The sequence below is a fragment of the Prionailurus viverrinus genome, chromosome C1 (assembly GCF_022837055.1).
Source record: "Prionailurus viverrinus isolate Anna chromosome C1, UM_Priviv_1.0, whole genome shotgun sequence".
In the NCBI taxonomy this organism is placed as follows: domain Eukaryota; kingdom Metazoa; phylum Chordata; class Mammalia; order Carnivora; family Felidae; genus Prionailurus; species Prionailurus viverrinus.
The window spans coordinates 62,556,095-62,575,783 of record NC_062568.1 but is presented as its reverse complement, the minus strand read 5'-3'; the positions used below and the strand labels follow the sequence as shown (position 1 = coordinate 62,575,783).

The 19,689-nt window shown below is 36.4% G+C and overlaps 1 protein-coding gene across 1 annotated transcript in view; it reads left to right on the top strand.

The window, feature by feature from the left end:
• The window catches only part of LOC125172503 (sodium channel protein type 2 subunit alpha-like), an 87,879-nt gene that overhangs the window by 3,878 nt on the left and 64,312 nt on the right, over positions 1 to 19,689 (top strand). Inside the window, exons 4-10 of the mRNA XM_047870696.1 lie at positions 10,566 to 10,655; positions 11,420 to 11,548; positions 11,932 to 12,023; positions 13,088 to 13,360; positions 16,261 to 16,324; positions 18,348 to 18,489; positions 18,606 to 18,812. Of these exons, the coding sequence (XP_047726652.1) occupies positions 10,566 to 10,655; positions 11,420 to 11,548; positions 11,932 to 12,023; positions 13,088 to 13,360; positions 16,261 to 16,324; positions 18,348 to 18,489; positions 18,606 to 18,812 (997 nt within the window). The remainder of the gene's footprint in view (positions 1 to 10,565; positions 10,656 to 11,419; positions 11,549 to 11,931; positions 12,024 to 13,087; positions 13,361 to 16,260; positions 16,325 to 18,347; positions 18,490 to 18,605; positions 18,813 to 19,689) is intronic.

The window sequence follows — 19,689 nt, the reverse complement described above, 5'->3', positions numbered from 1 at the left end:
AGTAGTTGTGAATGAGAGGTTTTATTTTAGGTGAGGGATAGTGGTCTGACTGATAGCCAGCCCTGAGAAAACCAGGAGGCAAAGATTTGGAAGACTTGGGCTATGCCAGGCAGGGACTTTTACAGGAAGAACACTTAAACCTTGGGATAAGGATTGATACACATCAGGAACCAGAGGTAAGATTCCTGAAAGGGAAACGGAAATCTAAGCAGAGTCTCAGAGCAACTTTTAATGTTATTTCTTCTTTAGAAAGAGTCCATGACATGATAAGGCTTTCGATGTGAAAGCTCGCTACCCCCAGTAGGCTGAGAAAATGTTTGAAATAGATAAGGTAAGGAATTCTGAAGATAGGATAAACTTGGTACAGGAAACTCGTTTCAGTTCTGGGTGGGAGGGCTGTAAATCATGTCCTGGGGACTTGACTGGCAGTGTGGTAAATGATGTTTTCAAAAGCACAGCATTTTAGAATTTAGTCTCCTTTTAACATCTAGTTCATTCCCCTTCTTCCCCTATGTCCTTTGCATAGACATCAACATATTTTAATCTGAAAAGCTTTAAGACTTAATACTTTTTTTGTGAATTATCTAAAGCAATATTTCCTTACTTGTTTTTCAAGAAAGAGAACCCAATGGTATGGGGGATAAAGATCTATGAGTTAGCATTAGAAATGAATAAAAAGGGGTGCCTGGGTGACTCAATCATTTAAGTGTCCAACTTCAGCTCAGGTCATGATTTCATGATTTGTGAGTTTGAGCCCCACGTTGGGCTCTACGTTGGCAGTACGGAGTCTGCTTCAGATTCTCTGTCATCCTCTCTCTCTGCCCGTCCCCTGCTATTGCATTCTCTCTCTCAAAACTAAATAAATAAACATTAAAAAAAGAAAGAAATTAATAATAAAGTTACTATTAGATTTGGGTCTCCTGAATTATAAGCCATGGTCTATTATTATGTTTTGGGTATTTGTAATCTTTGCACTAAATAAACCTTTCCATAAATTATTTATTATATTTTTAAATAACTATATGCCCTTTATATAAACATTTTTATATGAACTTATGTGAAAACTCAAACTTATGTCTAATGCTGTGTTAAAACTAGATACTGGGAGAATAAGTGTTGAATAAATAAGTGACTCATGAAGCAGAGGTTGGAGAATTATATGCAAAACAAGTAACAAACTGGAGGGTTTGAATAGATGAGAAAAAATTGATTTTGTCCTGAACCTGAGTGAGGAGACAGAATTAAGAAAGCCCAATATTAAAGAAAAAAATCAGTTTTTGTTTTAACCATTTTGTGTGGAGATCATGTATTTCTTTGAAAATGTCATGAAAGCCATCATCTAACTCCAAAAACTTCTATGAACTTAGGGAACCCGTGAGTCCTAATTTAAGACCCTTTGAGAAAAGAGACTCCTGGTGGTAGAGGACAAGGGCAGTTATAGAAGTTTCAATCAGGAAAAAGAAAAAAGAAAGAAAGAAATTTCAATCAGAGAATCTGGGCATTGAGGACATAGATTATAGTGGGGGCTCTCTGGCTCTCTGGGAATCAAGACACAACTTGAATTTGAGGGTTTGCACCAGCTTCCTTGAAGAAACAAAACCCCGGGGCAGAGTTGTTCAGAGGACTGCAGTGATGTGAATTGCAATGTGAAGGTAGCCAGGTAAATTTATGAGATTTGCTAAAGTGAACGATAAGAAGCTTATAAATGGCTGATAAGCCACAAATGTCTTCCAATGTAGAAAAAGGTAGACTCTTTAAAATCTCTAATTACCTGAATAAAAATACTATATTTCACATGTCTCATCTTGGAGTACAGATAGAAGAAAAGAAAAGGCAAGTGTACTAATAGTCTAAGATAAGTTCTTCAGTCTTTTGATGACAGTGACATACTTGATAGGAAAGCCTAGTAAACTTTGATGTATATAATACTGTAGTGTTTGCAAGTGATTCGGTTAGTGATTTTGTCTTTTATTCTTCACAACAGAAGCCCTCTGCTCAAATCCTGGTTTTCTGACTTCAAGCACATGCCTTTTGCTGTAAGGTAAAAATGCTTGGAGATGGTGATGGTGGGTTTGGGCACAGTTAAGAGGTCATTTGTGTATTTATTATCATTAACTTCTAAACAAGAAAGTGCCCATTCACAATAAAGAAAATTGTATTTTGAGCCTAGACTAATATCTCTATTTCCGAAGAAAAACCTGTCTTGTTTCTTAAAGAGCTGTTATCTTCATTAGAAGCTGTTGCATATCAAATTAGCTTTGTTTCTTGACTTTGGCAGAATGAGAAGTTATACTTATGCTTACTATATTTGCGCCAGGGTGTATTTTAAAAACTGAAAATGCTTTTGATATGCCTAATATATTGTTTTGATAGTTAAATAAAATATGGTTATAGTTTCTAGATCATAAACACGTTTTAAAAAATCCATATTCCTAAAATTCTTGTCAGAAATGTGTTTCATGTTAGTTTTTATTATTTTGGCTACGTATGCTTATTCCCTTTTATTTTTCATTTGTTACTCATTTGTTTGTTCATTTGAAAATATTTTTTAAGTACCTACTATATGGCAGGTGTTCTTCTGGCATTGGGATGCAATACTGAACAAAACCAAGTTCCTGCATTAGTGTAGCTACATTTGTGTATATGTGTGTGTTTGAGAGCTAGATCATATGTCAGCTAGTGATAAGTGATATTAAGAAAAATAAAGCTGTATAAAAACAGAAGAATGGTAAGGTACTGTTTTAGATCATATGACCAGGGAAGTCCTCTCTAAAAATAGAGCATCTGAGTAGAGATTCAAAGGAAGGGAGACAGTGAGAAATGGAAATGTAGGGGAAAGGTAAGTGTAAGGAGAATAGCAAATATGAAGGCCAAGTATGAAGATAGAAATGCACCTGGTATGTTCAAGAATCATCAAGGAGTCCAGAGTGGCTGGGACAGAGTGGGAAAGGCAGGGTGTAGTAGGAGACGAAGTCAGTGAGAGTGGAGAGCAGGAGCTGCAGCTGTAGAACATGATGAGAACACCAACTTCGCTTTGAAGGAGATGCAGAGTGATGGCTGAAGGATTTCCAGCAGAAGAATATCATGATCTGACTCACATTTTATAAATACCACTCTAGCTGCCGCATGGAGAGCAGACTACGTGGAGGGAAAGAAGACAGATTGGGGGCCTTCTGCCATGATGAAGGCAAGGGATGCTGATGGCTTAGTCTATGGTAGAAACCATGAGGGTGGCAGAATGGCATCAAACTTGGATGTGTTTTTCAGAAGGGCTAACAGGATTTTCTGAGCAGTTGGATTAGACGTGAATATATTTTTGAGATGGCTATTAGTCAGTGGAGGAGTTGAGTACATAGATGGATATGTAAGTCTGGAGTTCAGAAGAGGGCTGGGCTGGAGATAAAACTGCAGGAGACAGCAGTATTCACATGGTATGTAAAGTCATGCCAGCGACCTGTGACACTCCAAATCACACAGCTAGTGTAGACTGCTGGTGATTCACACAGAGTAAGAAAATGAAAAATAGCTGTCGGTATCAGAAAACCTGGATTCAGACCCCGCCTCAGAAATTTACCTATTGCTTTATGACCTTGGGCCAAGTTATTACAACTGTTTTGAATCTCAGTTCCTCAATTTATAAAATTGTAGTCAAAATTCATACATTAATGCTAATAAAATATATGATAAGTACCTGGCCTCATGACGAGCACATAGTAGGTACTTGATGTGTGGTTGCTATGATAGCTATTTTGGTTGCAGTAGCTACCATCCAAGCAGTAACTACTGCAAGATTAGTAAAGGAAAACTCTCATACTGCCTAAAGAATTCCACAAAGAATACTGTATAAATCACTACTCGCTCCCAGCTTCACTTTGCAAACAAAATGTTCATATAGCACCAGAGTTTGGAGCTGTAAGTGACTAAAACACAATCTGATTGGTTTCAACCTTCTCATTTTGCAGACAATTTAATTGAGTCCCCAGACACATTTGCTCCCTTTCTAAGCCTATATTTTATATCAGTGACAGAGCTAAAACTTCAGACCAGGTCTTCTGACTCTCAGCCGGGTGCCCTTTGCATTTTCCACCTAACAGAAGACTCTCAGGTATAACGTACTAGATTCATTGCCAATATTGCTGTCTGTATGCATTCCAAAGGTTATTCTCAGTGGCTAATTCATTAACTAACAAGTAGACTTTTCAGCTCATTCAAAAATTATATGCTATTTATGTAGAAATAAAAAATGTTATGGTTTTCCATGCAAAGAACTAGGTAGATCTGTAGGAGAGGAGGGGAGGAAACATGATTTCCATTTCCCCTGCTTGTGATGCTCAAAAGTTACCACCCATTATCACATAGTTAAGGAGATGGTTAATCATAGAATGAAACAAATCAAGAGTTAAAAGTATATATGTGACATTTTGTCAATATTTCTGCTGGGCTAGAAATATGCACTGATATGTAGAAAGAGGCCTCTCCTACTCTGCTCTGAATTTTCCACTTTTATGTTAAAAAAAAAGAAAACAAAACAAAACTCTGACATCAAATTGTTTTCTCCCTCTAGTTTAGAGTTAAACATTCCTCTGCAACTTCTCCAGATATTATATAACATTACAAAGTCCCTGAACAGACTCACAAACTATGTCTTTCCCTTCTTTAAGAATAACAACAACAACAACAAAAAGCAAAAAAAAAAAAATGGGTCGCCTGGGTGGCTCAGTCAGTTAAGCATCCGACTTCAGCTCAGGTCATGATCCCACTGCTCATGGGTTTGAGTCCCACATCTGGCTCTATGCTTGCAGCTTGGAGCCTGGGCCCTGCTTCAGATTCTGTCTCTGTCTCTCTGCCCCTCCCCCACTCAAGCGCCCGCGTTCTCTCTCTCTTTCTCTCTCTCTTTCTCAAATATCAGCTTAAAAAAACACTAAAAGAGGAATAATAGAATGATTTAATAAAAAATGATTACTAGTAATAAAAATAATTGTATCTTCTAAGGGAAGTATTAAGACTATATTTATGTAAGAAAACTGATCTTCACAGAATTAACTTGCTGGAGCCCATGTGGTTGGTAAAGGAAGCATCTGGTCCATCTTTCATTGCTTTAAAGATCATGTTACTCCATCCTATCTACACAGAACTGAGGGTAGCGATGTCAATATTTTAAATATTCAGGTTCCATGTCAAAGGCTACATAAACCATCTTCAGTAGAGACTTGAAGTTTCATTTAATCATATACACACAGAAAATATTTTATATTTGCCAACTGACAGGTTAATATCAATCAAATCAAAGATTAACACATTTTCATCAAGGTATAAATAAATTAATAGAGGGGTGCCTGGGTGGCTCAGTCAGTTAAGCATCTGACTTGAGCTCAGATCATGATCTTGAGGTTCATGAGATCCAGCCCCGCATCGGGCTCTGTGCTGACAGCTAGGAGCCTGGAGCCTGCTTCAGATTCTGTGTCCCCCTCTCTCTTTGCCCCTCCCACGCTCATGCTCTGTCTCTCTCTGTCAAAAATAAATAAACATTAAAAAAAATTTTTTTAATAATAAATTAATAGATGTAAAAACTCCTTTTTCCCTGAAATTATATAAGGTTAGTCTGCTTCCATTTTATTTTATATTCCAAAGCTCTTAAGGAAATATTGTTTTGGGATACATTGTTGTTTTGAAAAATATACTCTAGTTGATGTCTTGGCCTGTATATTTAGAAAATAATACAAGATTTACAGGTTTTGTTACTAGTTCTTGCCCCTTGAAAGCCCCCTTGATGTGGAGTTTCTATACTTTTTCAATGTGTGGTATCACCAATGCAAAACCCATACCTACATTTTTTTCGTATCTGTATATTTATTATGATTATCTGAAACCCTACAAAAAGTCACTCACCAAATTCCAAGAATTTTAAAAGTATGTGACTGATAAAATTAGTCCATAGTGATTTTTTAAAATTGATGAATAATGACACACCCTATTTAGAGATACCTATTAAATCAAAAGCAGAAAACCTAAATCTAGTTATCTTTTGTTTTAAAAGCAAAATAGTTTACGGGGCGCCTGGGTGGCTTGGTCGGTTAAGCGTCCGACTTTGGCTCAGGTCATGATCTCACGGTCCATGAGTTTGAGCCCCGAGTCCGGCTCTGTGCTGACAGCTCAGAGCCTGGAGCCTGTTTCAGATTCTGTGTCTCCCTCTCTCTCTGCCCCTCCCCTGTTCATGCTCTGTCTCTCTCTGTCTCAAAAATAAATAAACGTTAACAAAAAATTTTTTTAAAGCAAAATAGTTTTATTTCCTTTCCTTTCCTTAGTGTCTCTCAGGATCTCTAACTTAAATGTATTTTTTATTATTAAAAGGATAGTCAGGTAATGTGGAAAATTCCTGTTTGAGTATAAATGCTTTATTAATTGTGACTTATGGGACAATAATCATTTCTATTATTTGTTAATATTGAAATATATATTTTACTTCATTATTTAACTAAATTCTACCATTTTAAAGAGTAAATAGGGGCACCTGGGTGGCTCACCCGGTTAAGCATCTGACTCTTGGTTTTGGCTCAGGTCATAATCTCATGGTTCATGGGTTCGAGCCCCACACTGGACTTTGCACTGGCAGTGAGGATCCTGCTTGGGATTCCCTCTCTCTCTCCCTCCCTGCCCCTCCCTCACTCATTCACGCTTTCTCTCTCAATAAATAAATAAACTTTAAAAAAAAGTGAATCTTGCTTAGCTTAAAAAAAAGGGTACATATTTTTTAAGGGTCATAAAACCATGGCTCAGGTTATTATGTGACATAAATACCACGAGGCTGTTAATTTCTACCTTGTGTTTGCCTTCTGTCCTTTCTTTCAAAAAAAAAAGTGTAGAGACTTTTGTACTCAATATATTTGAAGACAGATTTCATGCTGTATTTTTATCCCATGTCAATCAATACATCATCGAAAATCATTAGAAAGGAAAACTGTTATTCCGTTTAGTAATAAATGAGTTGCAAAATTTATTTCATTCAATAGTCAACTGTGCGTCAACTGTGTGTCAGACTGTGCAAAATGGCAAGCATATAGTGGCGAACAGTACAGACATGGTATCTGCCCTCCCAAAACTGGCAATGTAGTAGAAGAAAAGACCAGCATTAAAATTAGTCATTGCAAGACTAGTAAAAGATGCTACAGGGATATACAACTGGTAGACCTAAACAGGTGAGGTACTATGGTGAATAAATTTCTACCAAAAATCATTTTTAAAATGAGTACTGAAGAACAAGTATGAGTTGGCTATAGTGCGGGAGAGAACATTTCCTGGCAGAAGAGGTGGCGTTTGCAAAGACCCTTCTTTGAGAATGAGAATATTACATTAGATGATCTAAAACAATTACAGTAATACAGGACTTGGCAGAGTGAAATCAAGAGTAAAGAATACAGGGGCACCTGGGTAGCTCAGTCAGTTAAGCGTCCAACTCTCGATTTCGGCTCCGGTCATGATCTCACCATTTGTGAGATCAAGCCTCGTGTCCAGCTCTTTGCTGACAGGCAGGACCAGCTTGGGATTCTGTCTCTCCCTCTTTCTCTGCCCCTCCCCAATGTGCATGTGCACAGGCTTTCTCTCTCCCTCAAAATAAACATTTTTTAAAAAGAGTAAAGAATACAAAATTAGAGGAATAGACAAGGGCTGGACCTTCTAGAACCTAGACTGTGTTAAAACATTTGATCATCATCCCAAGAATAGTGGAAAGCTATTAAAATTATCTGAATTGCATTTACATGGGTCATTTTGGCACAGTATGCAGAATGGATTGAAAGGAACTAAACGTGGGTTCAGAGAGACTAGTTTGGAGGAAACTGCAGTAATCTCAGTCACACTTGGTGAGCACTTGACTTTGTAGTGATATGGGGATGCAAAAGTGCACTGAATTCAGTGATAGCAGATAGAGTTGATGGTACTTGGTGCTAAATTGGATGTAGAGGTCTAGGGAGAGAGAAGAATCCAAGATTGTTTCTAGATTCTGGCTAGATCATGGGATATTTTATAAGATGCAGGGAATCAAAGGTGCAGTCCTGGGTGGGGTGGTGGAGGGGGAAAGGCACTATGAAAAGATATTTTTAGTCCAGTTTTAGAACCCAAAATCTTGTAATTATTTTGAAATATTAATGAGATATGCAGTGCAGATGTCATTTGAACACTTGGTTGTGTAGAGTTCAGAAGAAAGGCCTAAACTGGAGAGAAACAGTCGAGACGGTGTGTACATAAATGGCCCTTGAAGCTCTGTGGGTTGATGAACTCTACTAGGATGAATAAAGGAGAGGGGAGAAATGGCCGAGATACCCTTCTCCTTCTCAAAAGGAAATTGCAACATTTCAAAGGATACAAAGAAATTGTTGCCCTTGAGGCCTAAGGAAACCAGAGGATTAGGACCTCATGAAAGAGAAGGGAAGAAAACATGAAAAAGGTAAGAATCTTCCTTGCTGAATACTGCTGAGAAAGCAAATCAAATAAGAACTCAAAATTGCCCTTTTGTTTTTAGTGGCAAAACATGCAGAGTCTGCCATCGTTAGAAAGAAAAGCTAGTCAGCTAAGAATGGTACGGATGCATGAGGGGGAAAAAAGATAAACTGCTTTTTCAAGAAGTTTGGCTGTGAAATCCAGAAAAGTTAAGGCGGTAAGCAGTTAAAAAAGATTTGGGATTACAAGAAAGTCTGCCCTCCCCCAAGACAAGAGAGGCTCAAGCAAGTTTATGTTGATAAGAAGCCCCCACTAGTGTGGGAGATAATGAAGGTAAGAGAAAAGATGAGAGATTTCTGAAGTATTCTGGAAAGGAAGAAGATGTCCAGAGTATGAGTGGGGGGAATTGAAAACATTCCCTGTTGAAACAGGAAAGAAGAAAGGATAAGTCCAAAAACCTCCAGAGTTTATCAACTCAGGGGTGGAAAGTAGAGATATGGCAGTCTATCTTTTCTCTCAGTGAAGTCAGAGATAAGGACATCAGCTTCAGGTGGGGAGGGAAGGAAGAGGGTTGGAGGTCAGAGGGGATTGGAGAATGTTTGAATTGGAGAATGAATGAAATGAAATTGTCTTTGCAGAGGGTAGGAGATGGAGCTAAGTGGAGAAATGCAGGACTGTGTAGAGGACTGTTGAGGTTCAGAATCATGCATTTAGAATGGTGCCGATCTGCCAAAGGGAGTTATTTTCTCTTGTAGAACCTTGCAGGCCAGCAGACACAGAAGGTCTTCTGGCTGTATATACTAATAGCGAATCATCTTCAATTTTATCTTATTTTTTGTTTATTTTTAGCAATTAAGGAAAAATAGGTTTCTTCGAGATGGTGTTTCTTAGTGTTCTCTAGGTTGTAGTGCCCTCACGTGGCTGATCGACATCGTTCACTTAGGACTGTTTGCATGTGGATGCATTTGAACAAGCTGAGAATTAAGCATGTGCCTTATATCACTGTTAGTAAAAGCAAAAAATGAATTCTTGCTTTGACTTAAGGCAGTTGTAGGTGCAAAGAAACTTCCATTATAGATTAATGCAACATTGACTACTCACTGGCGCATTTTACTGCACTTAAAATCATGTTACTATTTTGTTATGTGTCAGTAATGTGAAAATGTATAATAAAAATTACAAGTAATTAGGGTTACGAATAGCATTTATTCAATCTCGGGGATTTTTATCACTGTGTTTAAGTTTACATCAATAAAGGTTGTTGTTTTGCATAATTACAACTGAATCTTTCTTGTGCTTTTTATTATATATGAAAGTCATTTTAATTGATTACTGAATATTTTCGCATAGTTTTTGTTGTTGTTTTTCAGTGTAAAGGAAAGTGAAAGACATTGGCTATGTCTACAAAGGCCAAGTGGGTACAGTGACACAAACCAGATGTTATAAGTAGTGTTCTTTATGATTCAGGAAGTTAGGAAAGTAATTTATTGAGCACATTAAGTGTAGGAGCTTTTGCATATTTTAACTAATCCTCATAGCAATCCTGTGAAATGGTTATTTTTTTCTCACTTTTATAGAGAATTGAACCAACTATTAGGTTCAATAAGTCATTTGGCCACAATTACAAACCCAAGAAATGCCATCACTAATACCAAGCACCTTTTCTTACTGTTCAGAATTTTATGAGCACTTATACCCTCCACTCAGAAAGGATCTTATTAAAGGCATTCTGCCAAAATGATCCTTTTAATGGAATTATAATGCATTTAATTCATCACTTAAATTCTTTTGTTGAATTTTTGTCGGGATTTACAGACATGCTGAACTTGCAGTTCAGTTGTTGAGTCTGTCATTTAAAAAAAAAACCTTAAATTGATAAATTATTTACCGGTGAACCCAAATCTTTATTCTCAATTATTAAAAACACCTAAATGGCCTCAAAATAGTTGATGACTTGGCCTGACATGGCCTAAATATGTGGTTGTTGAATTACAGAAATGGAAAAGATGAACTGAAGAATAAAATAATAAGAGCATAAAAGTTCTAAACTTCATGGTGTAAAAGGCAAGGTGGGGCATAAGAGTGAGATTTCCCATTGATCTTTGTCTTCCTTGACAATACTCTTCTACTTTATTCAATGTGCTCATTATGTGCACCATTCTTACCAACTGTGTATTTATGACCATGAGTAACCCTCCAGACTGGACAAAGAATGTGGAGTAAGTAGAAAATAAAAAATATTTTTCAGTATTGTCAACCCTTGTATTTTAAATTACGATCTTGAGACCCCATCATTTTCTTTAGCAAATCATACTAGCTACTCCTAACCAGACAAGTTTAAACAATGATTCAAAGTTCATTTCAACCACGACTTTCCCATAGGGCAAAGCTTGCAGTGGCTCATTCATTAGCTCAAATTACTGCACTTGTTCAACTGCCAATATTTGCAGCCCTTTATCTTCCTTGTGAGTCTCATACCCTTCTGAATGTCATCAGTGATTACTAATAGCCAATGGTAAAAATTATGCCTAGTTTGTATGTTCTTTTTGTCATGGCTATCACTTTTCTATGTTTTATCAGTATATATGTCATGGCTCTAAATGATGCATATTTTATGAAATGCAGTGCTTCATTAATTTGGGGGTTAATACCTATTTGCTTAAATCAGACTCAAAGCTAGAGTATTTCAGGTACCGTCCTATAGAACCATATTATTTGGGGAAGAAAAGAAGCATATTATTTGGGCCCTCAAATTAGTTCATGTAGCAAATACAATACTTATTTACTTATAGTCAATGAGAATGTCTCTCAGAATGTAATGTTTCTTTTGCCTTAAACTCTACTTAAGCTTCTTACATCATTGGGAGACTAGTATAGACCCATCTGAAAGCTTCTAATTTTTTTTTTGTTAAGTTTCCTTTAAAACATGTACATGTAAATTACATACTAGATCTTTAATGTGGGCTTGGCTATTTCCTCTCAGGTACACCTTTACAGGAATTTATACTTTTGAATCACTTATAAAAATACTTGCAAGGGGATTTTGTTTAGAAGATTTCACATTTCTGCGGGATCCATGGAATTGGTTGGATTTCACAGTCATTACTTTTGCGTAAGTATCTTAATACATTTTCCATCCTGGAATAATAAATCACTGATGGGAGCCCATGCTGTATTTCTCCTTGGTGGCTTCCATTGACAGATCAAGCATTTTTCTTAGTTATCATGGGAATTTAGAATATTTTTCTTCTAATCAATTATGCACTTTGGAGAAATTAGGAATCTAGTAGTAAATTATCTAACTTTTGATTCAGTTTGCACTGTAGAGTAATAAAATTTCCGAAGTAACATAGACTATGATTGAAGACAACACCCTTTTTCTCTTAATTGGGAAATCTGATGCCAACACTCATTGAAGTTGAAAAGGTCTTGATGAAAGACCAACATAGACTTAGATTTCCCTAAATTCTGAATAACTCTGATTTAATTCTACAGGTATGTAACAGAATTTGTAAACCTAGGCAATGTTTCAGCTCTTCGAACTTTCAGAGTCTTGAGAGCTTTGAAAACTATTTCTGTAATTCCAGGTAAGAAGAAACTGGTATAAGGTGGTAGGCCCCTTATATCTCCAACTGTTTCTTGTGTTTTGTTATTGTGTTGTGTGTGAACTCCCTATTACAGATATGTGACAGAGTTTGTGGACCTGGGCAATGTCTCAGCGTTGAGAACATTCAGAGTTCTCCGAGCACTGAAAACAATTTCAGTCATTCCAGGTGAGAGCTAGGTTAAACACCGAGGCTGACTTTAGCTGCATTGGCACTACAATCACAGCTTTTGTGCATAGCCTTTTGTTGTCAGATGTTGCAAATCAATATGTAAAAACGCAAGAATCAGGACATCATATTTTGGATGGATTTGATTCTTTGCTTTTTTACTTCTTGCTTTCTTTAAGACCGTTCTAAATCAGCCTTTGAGTTTAACAAGTTTTTGCATGAGGCATTTGCAGTAACAGGCTACATGGTTTGCATCCCGTAACGTCAAGCTTTCCGCATAGAAGCTAAACTATGAGGCATTCAGACTCATGCAAATTTGACCATTTAGGTCCAAAACTGGTGATTATCTTATCTGCAGATAAATGAAAGAGTGAGAGATAGCATGAGTGCTGCATGGGGCTCAGTTTTCAGATGTCTTCCTTTTTTAACCCATATTCCAGCTTGCAGAATTCACAAATATGTAACCTCATAATCCATTTACTTCATGATTTCTTACTACTCTATTCATATAGATTTTTCTAAAATCAATAAGAGGTTAGGGAGTAAGACATCTGCAAATAAAAGCAAAATATTTACACAAGGTTGGTGTTTAAGCATGAATAATAAAATCATTTCTTTTGCTCTGAGGGGTATTTGGAAATACACTTTTGGTTCATTTCCATTCACGGTTTTCTAATGGACATACAAGTTCTGCTTTCATTCATTTTCACCAGCTAGCAGGCTTTTCATGAAAATCTTATTCAATCACAAACATTAAACTAATGTTGTTGGCATTCTGCATGACATTTTTATTTTCCAGGACAAGCTCATGATGTTTTTGTCGGTAAAGTAGCTATTGAATAGTATATTTAAATTCCTCCCTTTGATTTTATTCATAGGCCTGAAGACCATTGTAGGGGCCCTGATCCAGTCAGTGAAGAAGCTCTCTGATGTAATGATTCTGACCGTGTTCTGTCTGAGCGTGTTTGCACTAATAGGACTACAGCTGTTTATGGGCAACCTGCGGAATAAATGTTTGCAATGGCCCCCAGATAATTCATCCTTTGAAATAAACATCACTTCCTTCTTTAATAACTCATTGGATGGGAATGGTACCACTTTCAATAGGACAGTGAGCATGTTTAACTGGGATGAATACATTGAGGATAAAAGTAAGATATACTTTTAACCATTAAGTTGTTTAGTCCTTTAAATATTAAAAAATACATATAGGAGAAATTGTCTCCATTTTAATGTAAACCAAATGGCTTAACCAATTTAGATAACACATGCAATACAGAAATCAAATGATATTTATGATATGATACGATAATGATATTTTACTGCTTTTTTCCCCTTACCTATCTTATCAATCAGTATGATCAAAGTTACCACTCGAAAATGTATCTTTTCCTAAACCAGTGTGGAAAGCAATACAATTTTATGTTGCATAAACAAAAAAAATATTGGCTAGGCATTAATCAGGAGTTTTCAGTCACGTAGTAAATAAACCAGTAGTTTGAACTATTCAGTGTATTGTGCTTAAGTGCATTGTTAAGAAGACTGGGGAAAAATAATCTGGCCCTATTCAGTTGACTCATTATATGTATTGCGTGCATATGATATGCCTGAAAATAGAGAAGTCACTCACCGAGATGAAAATCTAAATTTTTGTACTCATCAGAAATTTAAGCAACCCCAATCCAGCCATTCGCTTATTGATAATAGGAAAGCATAAACTCACACCCAACTTCTGTTATTCCAATTTATCCTTTTGGTGTCAGTCATTGTTTTAGAGTTGTTTATCAGTATAGTTTGATTATATTTAGGGATGGACATCAGAATAAACATACAATATCATATATTTCAATATAATTTCTTATCATTGAAGCCAGCCTCTCTGTCATTTGGATGTCCAAGTCCCTCCCTCTCCATATACAATTAGCTAGCCAATTTCCATTGGTCCTTAGATTATCACTATTCCACTGGGATACTTGTTCTAAGGTATCCTTCATGGTTTTTAGAACCATGTGAAATTTTATCCTTTCCCAAATTATATTCATCTTTTAAGAGTAAATATTCTTATGAAGATTTCTATCACAGAAATTAAGATTCATTGGATAAATAAAAAATTTTAAATATTATTTATGGGGTTTCCTATTTATTAATATTATAATAACAGCACAATAACAATATTTGCACATAAATCTTTTCTCTTTTCTTGATTGTTTCCTTCAGATAAACTTCTATTAATAGAATATTGGGGAAGGGGGAGGGCGGGGAAAGGCAGTGTCATAGGGTATAACCAGATTAAGGCTATGGAGACAGAGTGTCAAATTGCTCTCAGAAGAGATCATACCACTGTAAACTCCTTACACAGTGGTCACCTTACTGAACTCCCCTTAATATTGACTGTGACTGTATTTTAAAACCCTTTGGTAGCAAGAAAAGTGTATCTTCTTGTTCCTTAATTTTAATTGCAGTAGAATTTTTAAACTTTGTTTATTAGTATCATTAGCAAGTTATATATTTCATAAAATGTGAATTACCTGTTGATTTTTTTACTCAGTTCATCAAGTGATAGTATATTTTGGAGAATTCACATGAATTCTTTCATTTATCAAGCACATTAGCATTTTGTCTTCTTTGGCAAATATAGTTTCTTTTTCATCTTATTACTTGTTTTTGATATTTAAGTGATTTTCACTTCTAGCAATATAGTCATCAAATTTGTTTTCAGTTTTCTCTACTTAAGTTTAGAAAATGCTTCTTAGTTCAGAGATCGTAAAACTATTCATTTAGATATTCTGCATGTAAAGCAGCCCCCCATATATTCTACATAAAAAAACACTTACAAAGCTTATATATTAAATTAATGGACTTGTTTTTAAATCTTCAATCTTTAAAAATCTGGAAATATTTTTTGGTACATATTGTGAGGTGAAGTCTAAAACGTTTTACAAAACTATGACCCAGGTTTCCCTGCATAATATGTTAGGGTATTCCTTCAACATAGGCTTTAAGTAGTCCTAAATACAATAAATTTTTTGTGGGGTACATGTATGTGTTTTAATGTTTCTGTGTTGGTGTGCTTTTGTATGAGAATATGTAAATATGTATGTTTATGTATGTGCATGTTTTATAAGATCATCTTTGCAAATTATTGAGGTTATATATAGGTATTCCCTAAGAATAGAAATTAGATAGGAGCACCTGGGTGGCTCAGTCGGCTGAGGGTCCCACTTTGGCTCAGGTCATGATCTTGCAGTTCATGAGTTCGAGCCTTGCATGGGGCTTGCTCAAGCTTTCAGGGCATAACCCACTTCAGATGTTCTGTTCCCCGCCCCCCCCCCCCCCGCCTTGTCCCTTCCCTGCTTGCACTCTCTCTCTCAAAAATAAATAAACATTTTAATTTTTTTAAAAAAAGAATAGAAATTAGATATACTTAGAAAATTATATATCTTCAAAGAAACAAGTTTATTCTGTTCCTTTGAAAGACAGTAATCATGCCAAAATCCAAAACACAATACTTATATAGAGCATCATAGAAAGAAAAAACACCTAAGCCACTTTTCACAGGAAATTAACTTAAAACTGGGAGGAAAAAAAAATGTCTGAATCTATTTCGATTCCAGGAAAAAAAGTACTTATAAAGTAAAATTTTACTTGCATGGAAGCACTTCAGAACAACAAGGCATCCCTTTCTCTCACTTTTTGTGCCAACCAGCCTTAATTTGGCAACTCTTTTTTTTTTTTAACCATCCCAAGCAATTTGAGTTTATATTTGCAATAAATGCTGATATGAGAATATTATGATAGTTATTCGTTCCCCCAGCCCCAAATTATTTTTAAACATTTTCTAAACATTTATTTAATTGAAGACTTTGTATTTTGGTATTTGTTTAGTATTCAGTTATTACTGAAATATTTTCATTCAGCCCGTATACATATTTATTATTTTATCCATTTCATTATGGTTGAAAAAATTGTAAGGTTTATTACCTAAACACAATGGCTGAAGTGTTTTGAGGGCTTTTTTAATGATTCTTTCAATTCCTCCCTCTTTAAATAGGTCACTTCTATTTTTTGGAAGGGCAAAATGACGCTCTGCTTTGTGGCAACAGCTCGGATGCAGGGTAAGTGATGTTTCATATTGAGTTTCAGTCCACACTGCTCCATCAGCCTCAATAACTCGCCACCTCCCACCCACCCAGCCCTCGCTCACTCCTCATTCAGGGCCCTCCATAAATTCTACTTCATGCTGATTCTCAAAATAGCTGAAATAAGTGTGGATTCTCACCTCCTTCACACACTCATATGCGGCAATTATTTTTCCATACTAGGTCACAGCTAATCTTCCAAATTAGTTAAATGGAAAATTGAAAAAGCAGTACATATGTATTAGAAGATTAAGTTAATGGAATTCATAAGCATGTACTTTTGTAAGTGTGATATTTTTTATATGCTAATGTAGTCTCCATGGCTTCAGATGTAAGATCTCTGAAGATAATGACAGTATCTGAGTCATGGTGAGTGTATGTCGAGCATCTTTTAGCAAAGTGGTTAAGAGCATAGACTGGGAAGTTTGCATGGATTCAAGCCTGACTCCGCCAAATAACATATACCCTCTCTGTGCCTTAGTTTCTTCATGTGATAAATGGTTAGTATAATAGAATTGCTATGAGAATTAAATGGATTAGCGAATAAATAGTTATTATAGCACTCAATATGTGCTTTTGATTATTATGATTGATGTGTGAATATTTGTTATTAAGAAGTATTGCACTTGGGGGGCGCCTGGGTGGCTCAGTCCGTTGAGCGTCTGACTTCGGCCCAGGTCATGATCCCACACTTTGTGGGTTGGAGCCCCTCATGAGGCTGTGTGCTGACAGGCTCAGAGCCTGGAGCCTGCTTTCAGATTCTGTGTCTCTCTCTCTGCCCCTCCCCCACTCTGTCTCTCTATTTCCCCCAAATAAAAAAACATTTTAAAAAATTTAAAAAAAAGAAGTATTGCCCTTGGAGCTAAAGCCGAGGAAGATTCATAGAAATAATTACCTTCCCCTATTTCCCAAGAATTTAGAATCACAAAAGAATTCTAATGTTTTTTCAATGGAAGATGATATTGTGGCTATGAATAATTAATACCTGTAGCAAAATTTCCAATGGCTTTACATTTGACTCATATGATAAATATTGTGCTGCCTTTATCTCCAAATCCCAGTGATAAGTAAAACAAACTAATTTTAATTCCTTGTCTGTAATACTAAGTGCTTTACATATGATATCTTATTCAATGCTTATATATTTACAAGGCAATTTCTGGGGCACCTGGGTGGCTCAGTCAGTTAAGCGTCCGACTTCGGCTCAGGTCATGATCTCACGGCTCATGAGTTCGAGCCCTGAGTCGGGCTCTGTGCTGACAGCTCAGAGCCTGGAGCCTGTTTCCGATTCTGTGTCTCCCTCTCTCTCTCTGACCCTCCCCCGTTCATGCTCTGTCTCTCTCTGTCTCAAAAGTAAATAAATGTTAAAAAAAATTATTTACAAGGCAATTTCGATTATTAGCCCTTTTTTATAAATGAGGTGCCTGAAGATTAGCAAAGTTAGGAAATTTACCCGAGATCATGTAGCCCAGAAGCGTCAGGCACAATATTGAGTCCAGGTTTGGCTTAATCATTAAGGACATAACTATGAAATCTTCAATATGCAGAGTCATTCCCTCCTCTCCATGTGCCCTCATCCATCCTTCCATCACCCCTTTTCCCTACTCACACACACACACACACACACACACACACACACATACACACACACAGAGTCACTCTGCCTCTAGATATCTTCAGTGAAAATCAATTTTTCCCTGTAGGCTTATTTTTCTGATCATGTCTGTAAGTCCCAGAAGATATTAATCATGATGTGATTGCTTTTATATGGAGACATGGTAAATATAATGACAATTAGGAATCACAGAGTAATCCACAAAGAGTCTTAATATATTCTGTTATTATGTAAATCAGCCCACATAGTAGTGGGTTAAGTGCTGGATAAGTTGAGAGAAATCCGTTTTCCCTAGTGTCATATAAAATAGATATTGGCGTCTATAAAAACAGGGAAGTCAGCCTGCAGACTTTCAGTCCTGACTTTCTTTTAATCTAATTACAGCCAATGCCCAGAAGGATACATCTGTGTGAAGGCTGGTAGAAACCCCAACTATGGCTATACAAGCTTTGACACCTTTAGTTGGGCTTTCTTGTCCTTATTTCGTCTCATGACTCAAGACTTCTGGGAGAACCTTTACCAACTGGTGAGAACAGATAAAATGATTCTTCTGGGAGGCATGAAATACTGAGATCAAGAGAATTGCTATAAAAGCTGTAACATCTATATAAAATTTCATAAATATCTCTTACATTTTTGCAGACACTACGTGCTGCTGGGAAAACATACATGATATTTTTTGTGCTGGTCATTTTCTTGGGCTCATTCTACCTGATAAATTTAATCCTGGCTGTGGTGGCCATGGCCTACGAGGAACAGAATCAGGCAACCCTCGAGGAAGCTGAACAGAAAGAAGCTGAATTTCAACAGATGCTCGAACAGTTAAAAAAGCAACAAGAGGAAGCTCAGGTATAGTTAGCAAGCATAGAGCCCTTTTGTGCTTGTTGATCTCAGTCCTCTGACCACACCGGTGAGGACAGTGGCATTTAGTACACAAAATCAGTAGTGGATAAAAGTGACATTTGAAACATGTCATATGTGTTTGGTGTTAAAAGCCTGTTAGGTTTTTAGGAGATTATTATTTTATGTTGATGATTACTGTCAATCTGATGGCATCAACACATGGAGAATTTATAATTGCTTTGTTGACTTTTTTTTTCTCCCTTGTGACTCCTCTTTTGCTCAAGCTCACAAAGTACTTAAACCTACATGCTGTCAATCAAAGCATTTCCTTAATGTTTCTAGGGAAGAGGAATTTGTTCTAGTTACTTCTTCATTAGTGTCACTAGAAGTGGGAAAGGTCAGAAAACCAGAGTCAAGCTGAGAAGATTATTTCCTAGCATCTGAAAAAACAAAGACCTATTTAATATTTATTTTTTATTTGAAGGGTGCTTAATGCAAGTTTATGGATTGCATAAGAAAAATGCTGGTGTATAAATACAGTAAATCACTACATGCTTTGCCTCCTATCCTGTAAAAATGATTTAATTTGGACTTGATAAGACTTCAGAATAAGGCAAGAATTGCTCCAAATTATATTTCCTTGACCTAATGGCATTAGCTAATCCAATTGCCTATTTTTGGATTTTCTTGGATCTTAACTATAGTTACGTTTTAATACTGAGTCTCCTAAATATTTAATAAAGGTCAGATAGATAAAATATACTGGGGTAACAGCAGCAACATAGAATACCATATCTTTCCAAAAACTGTGCTGTTATAATTTAGAAATTCATTCAGAGGCCATGATCTGGGATTCCCTTACATATGATCTGTAACGTGTTTT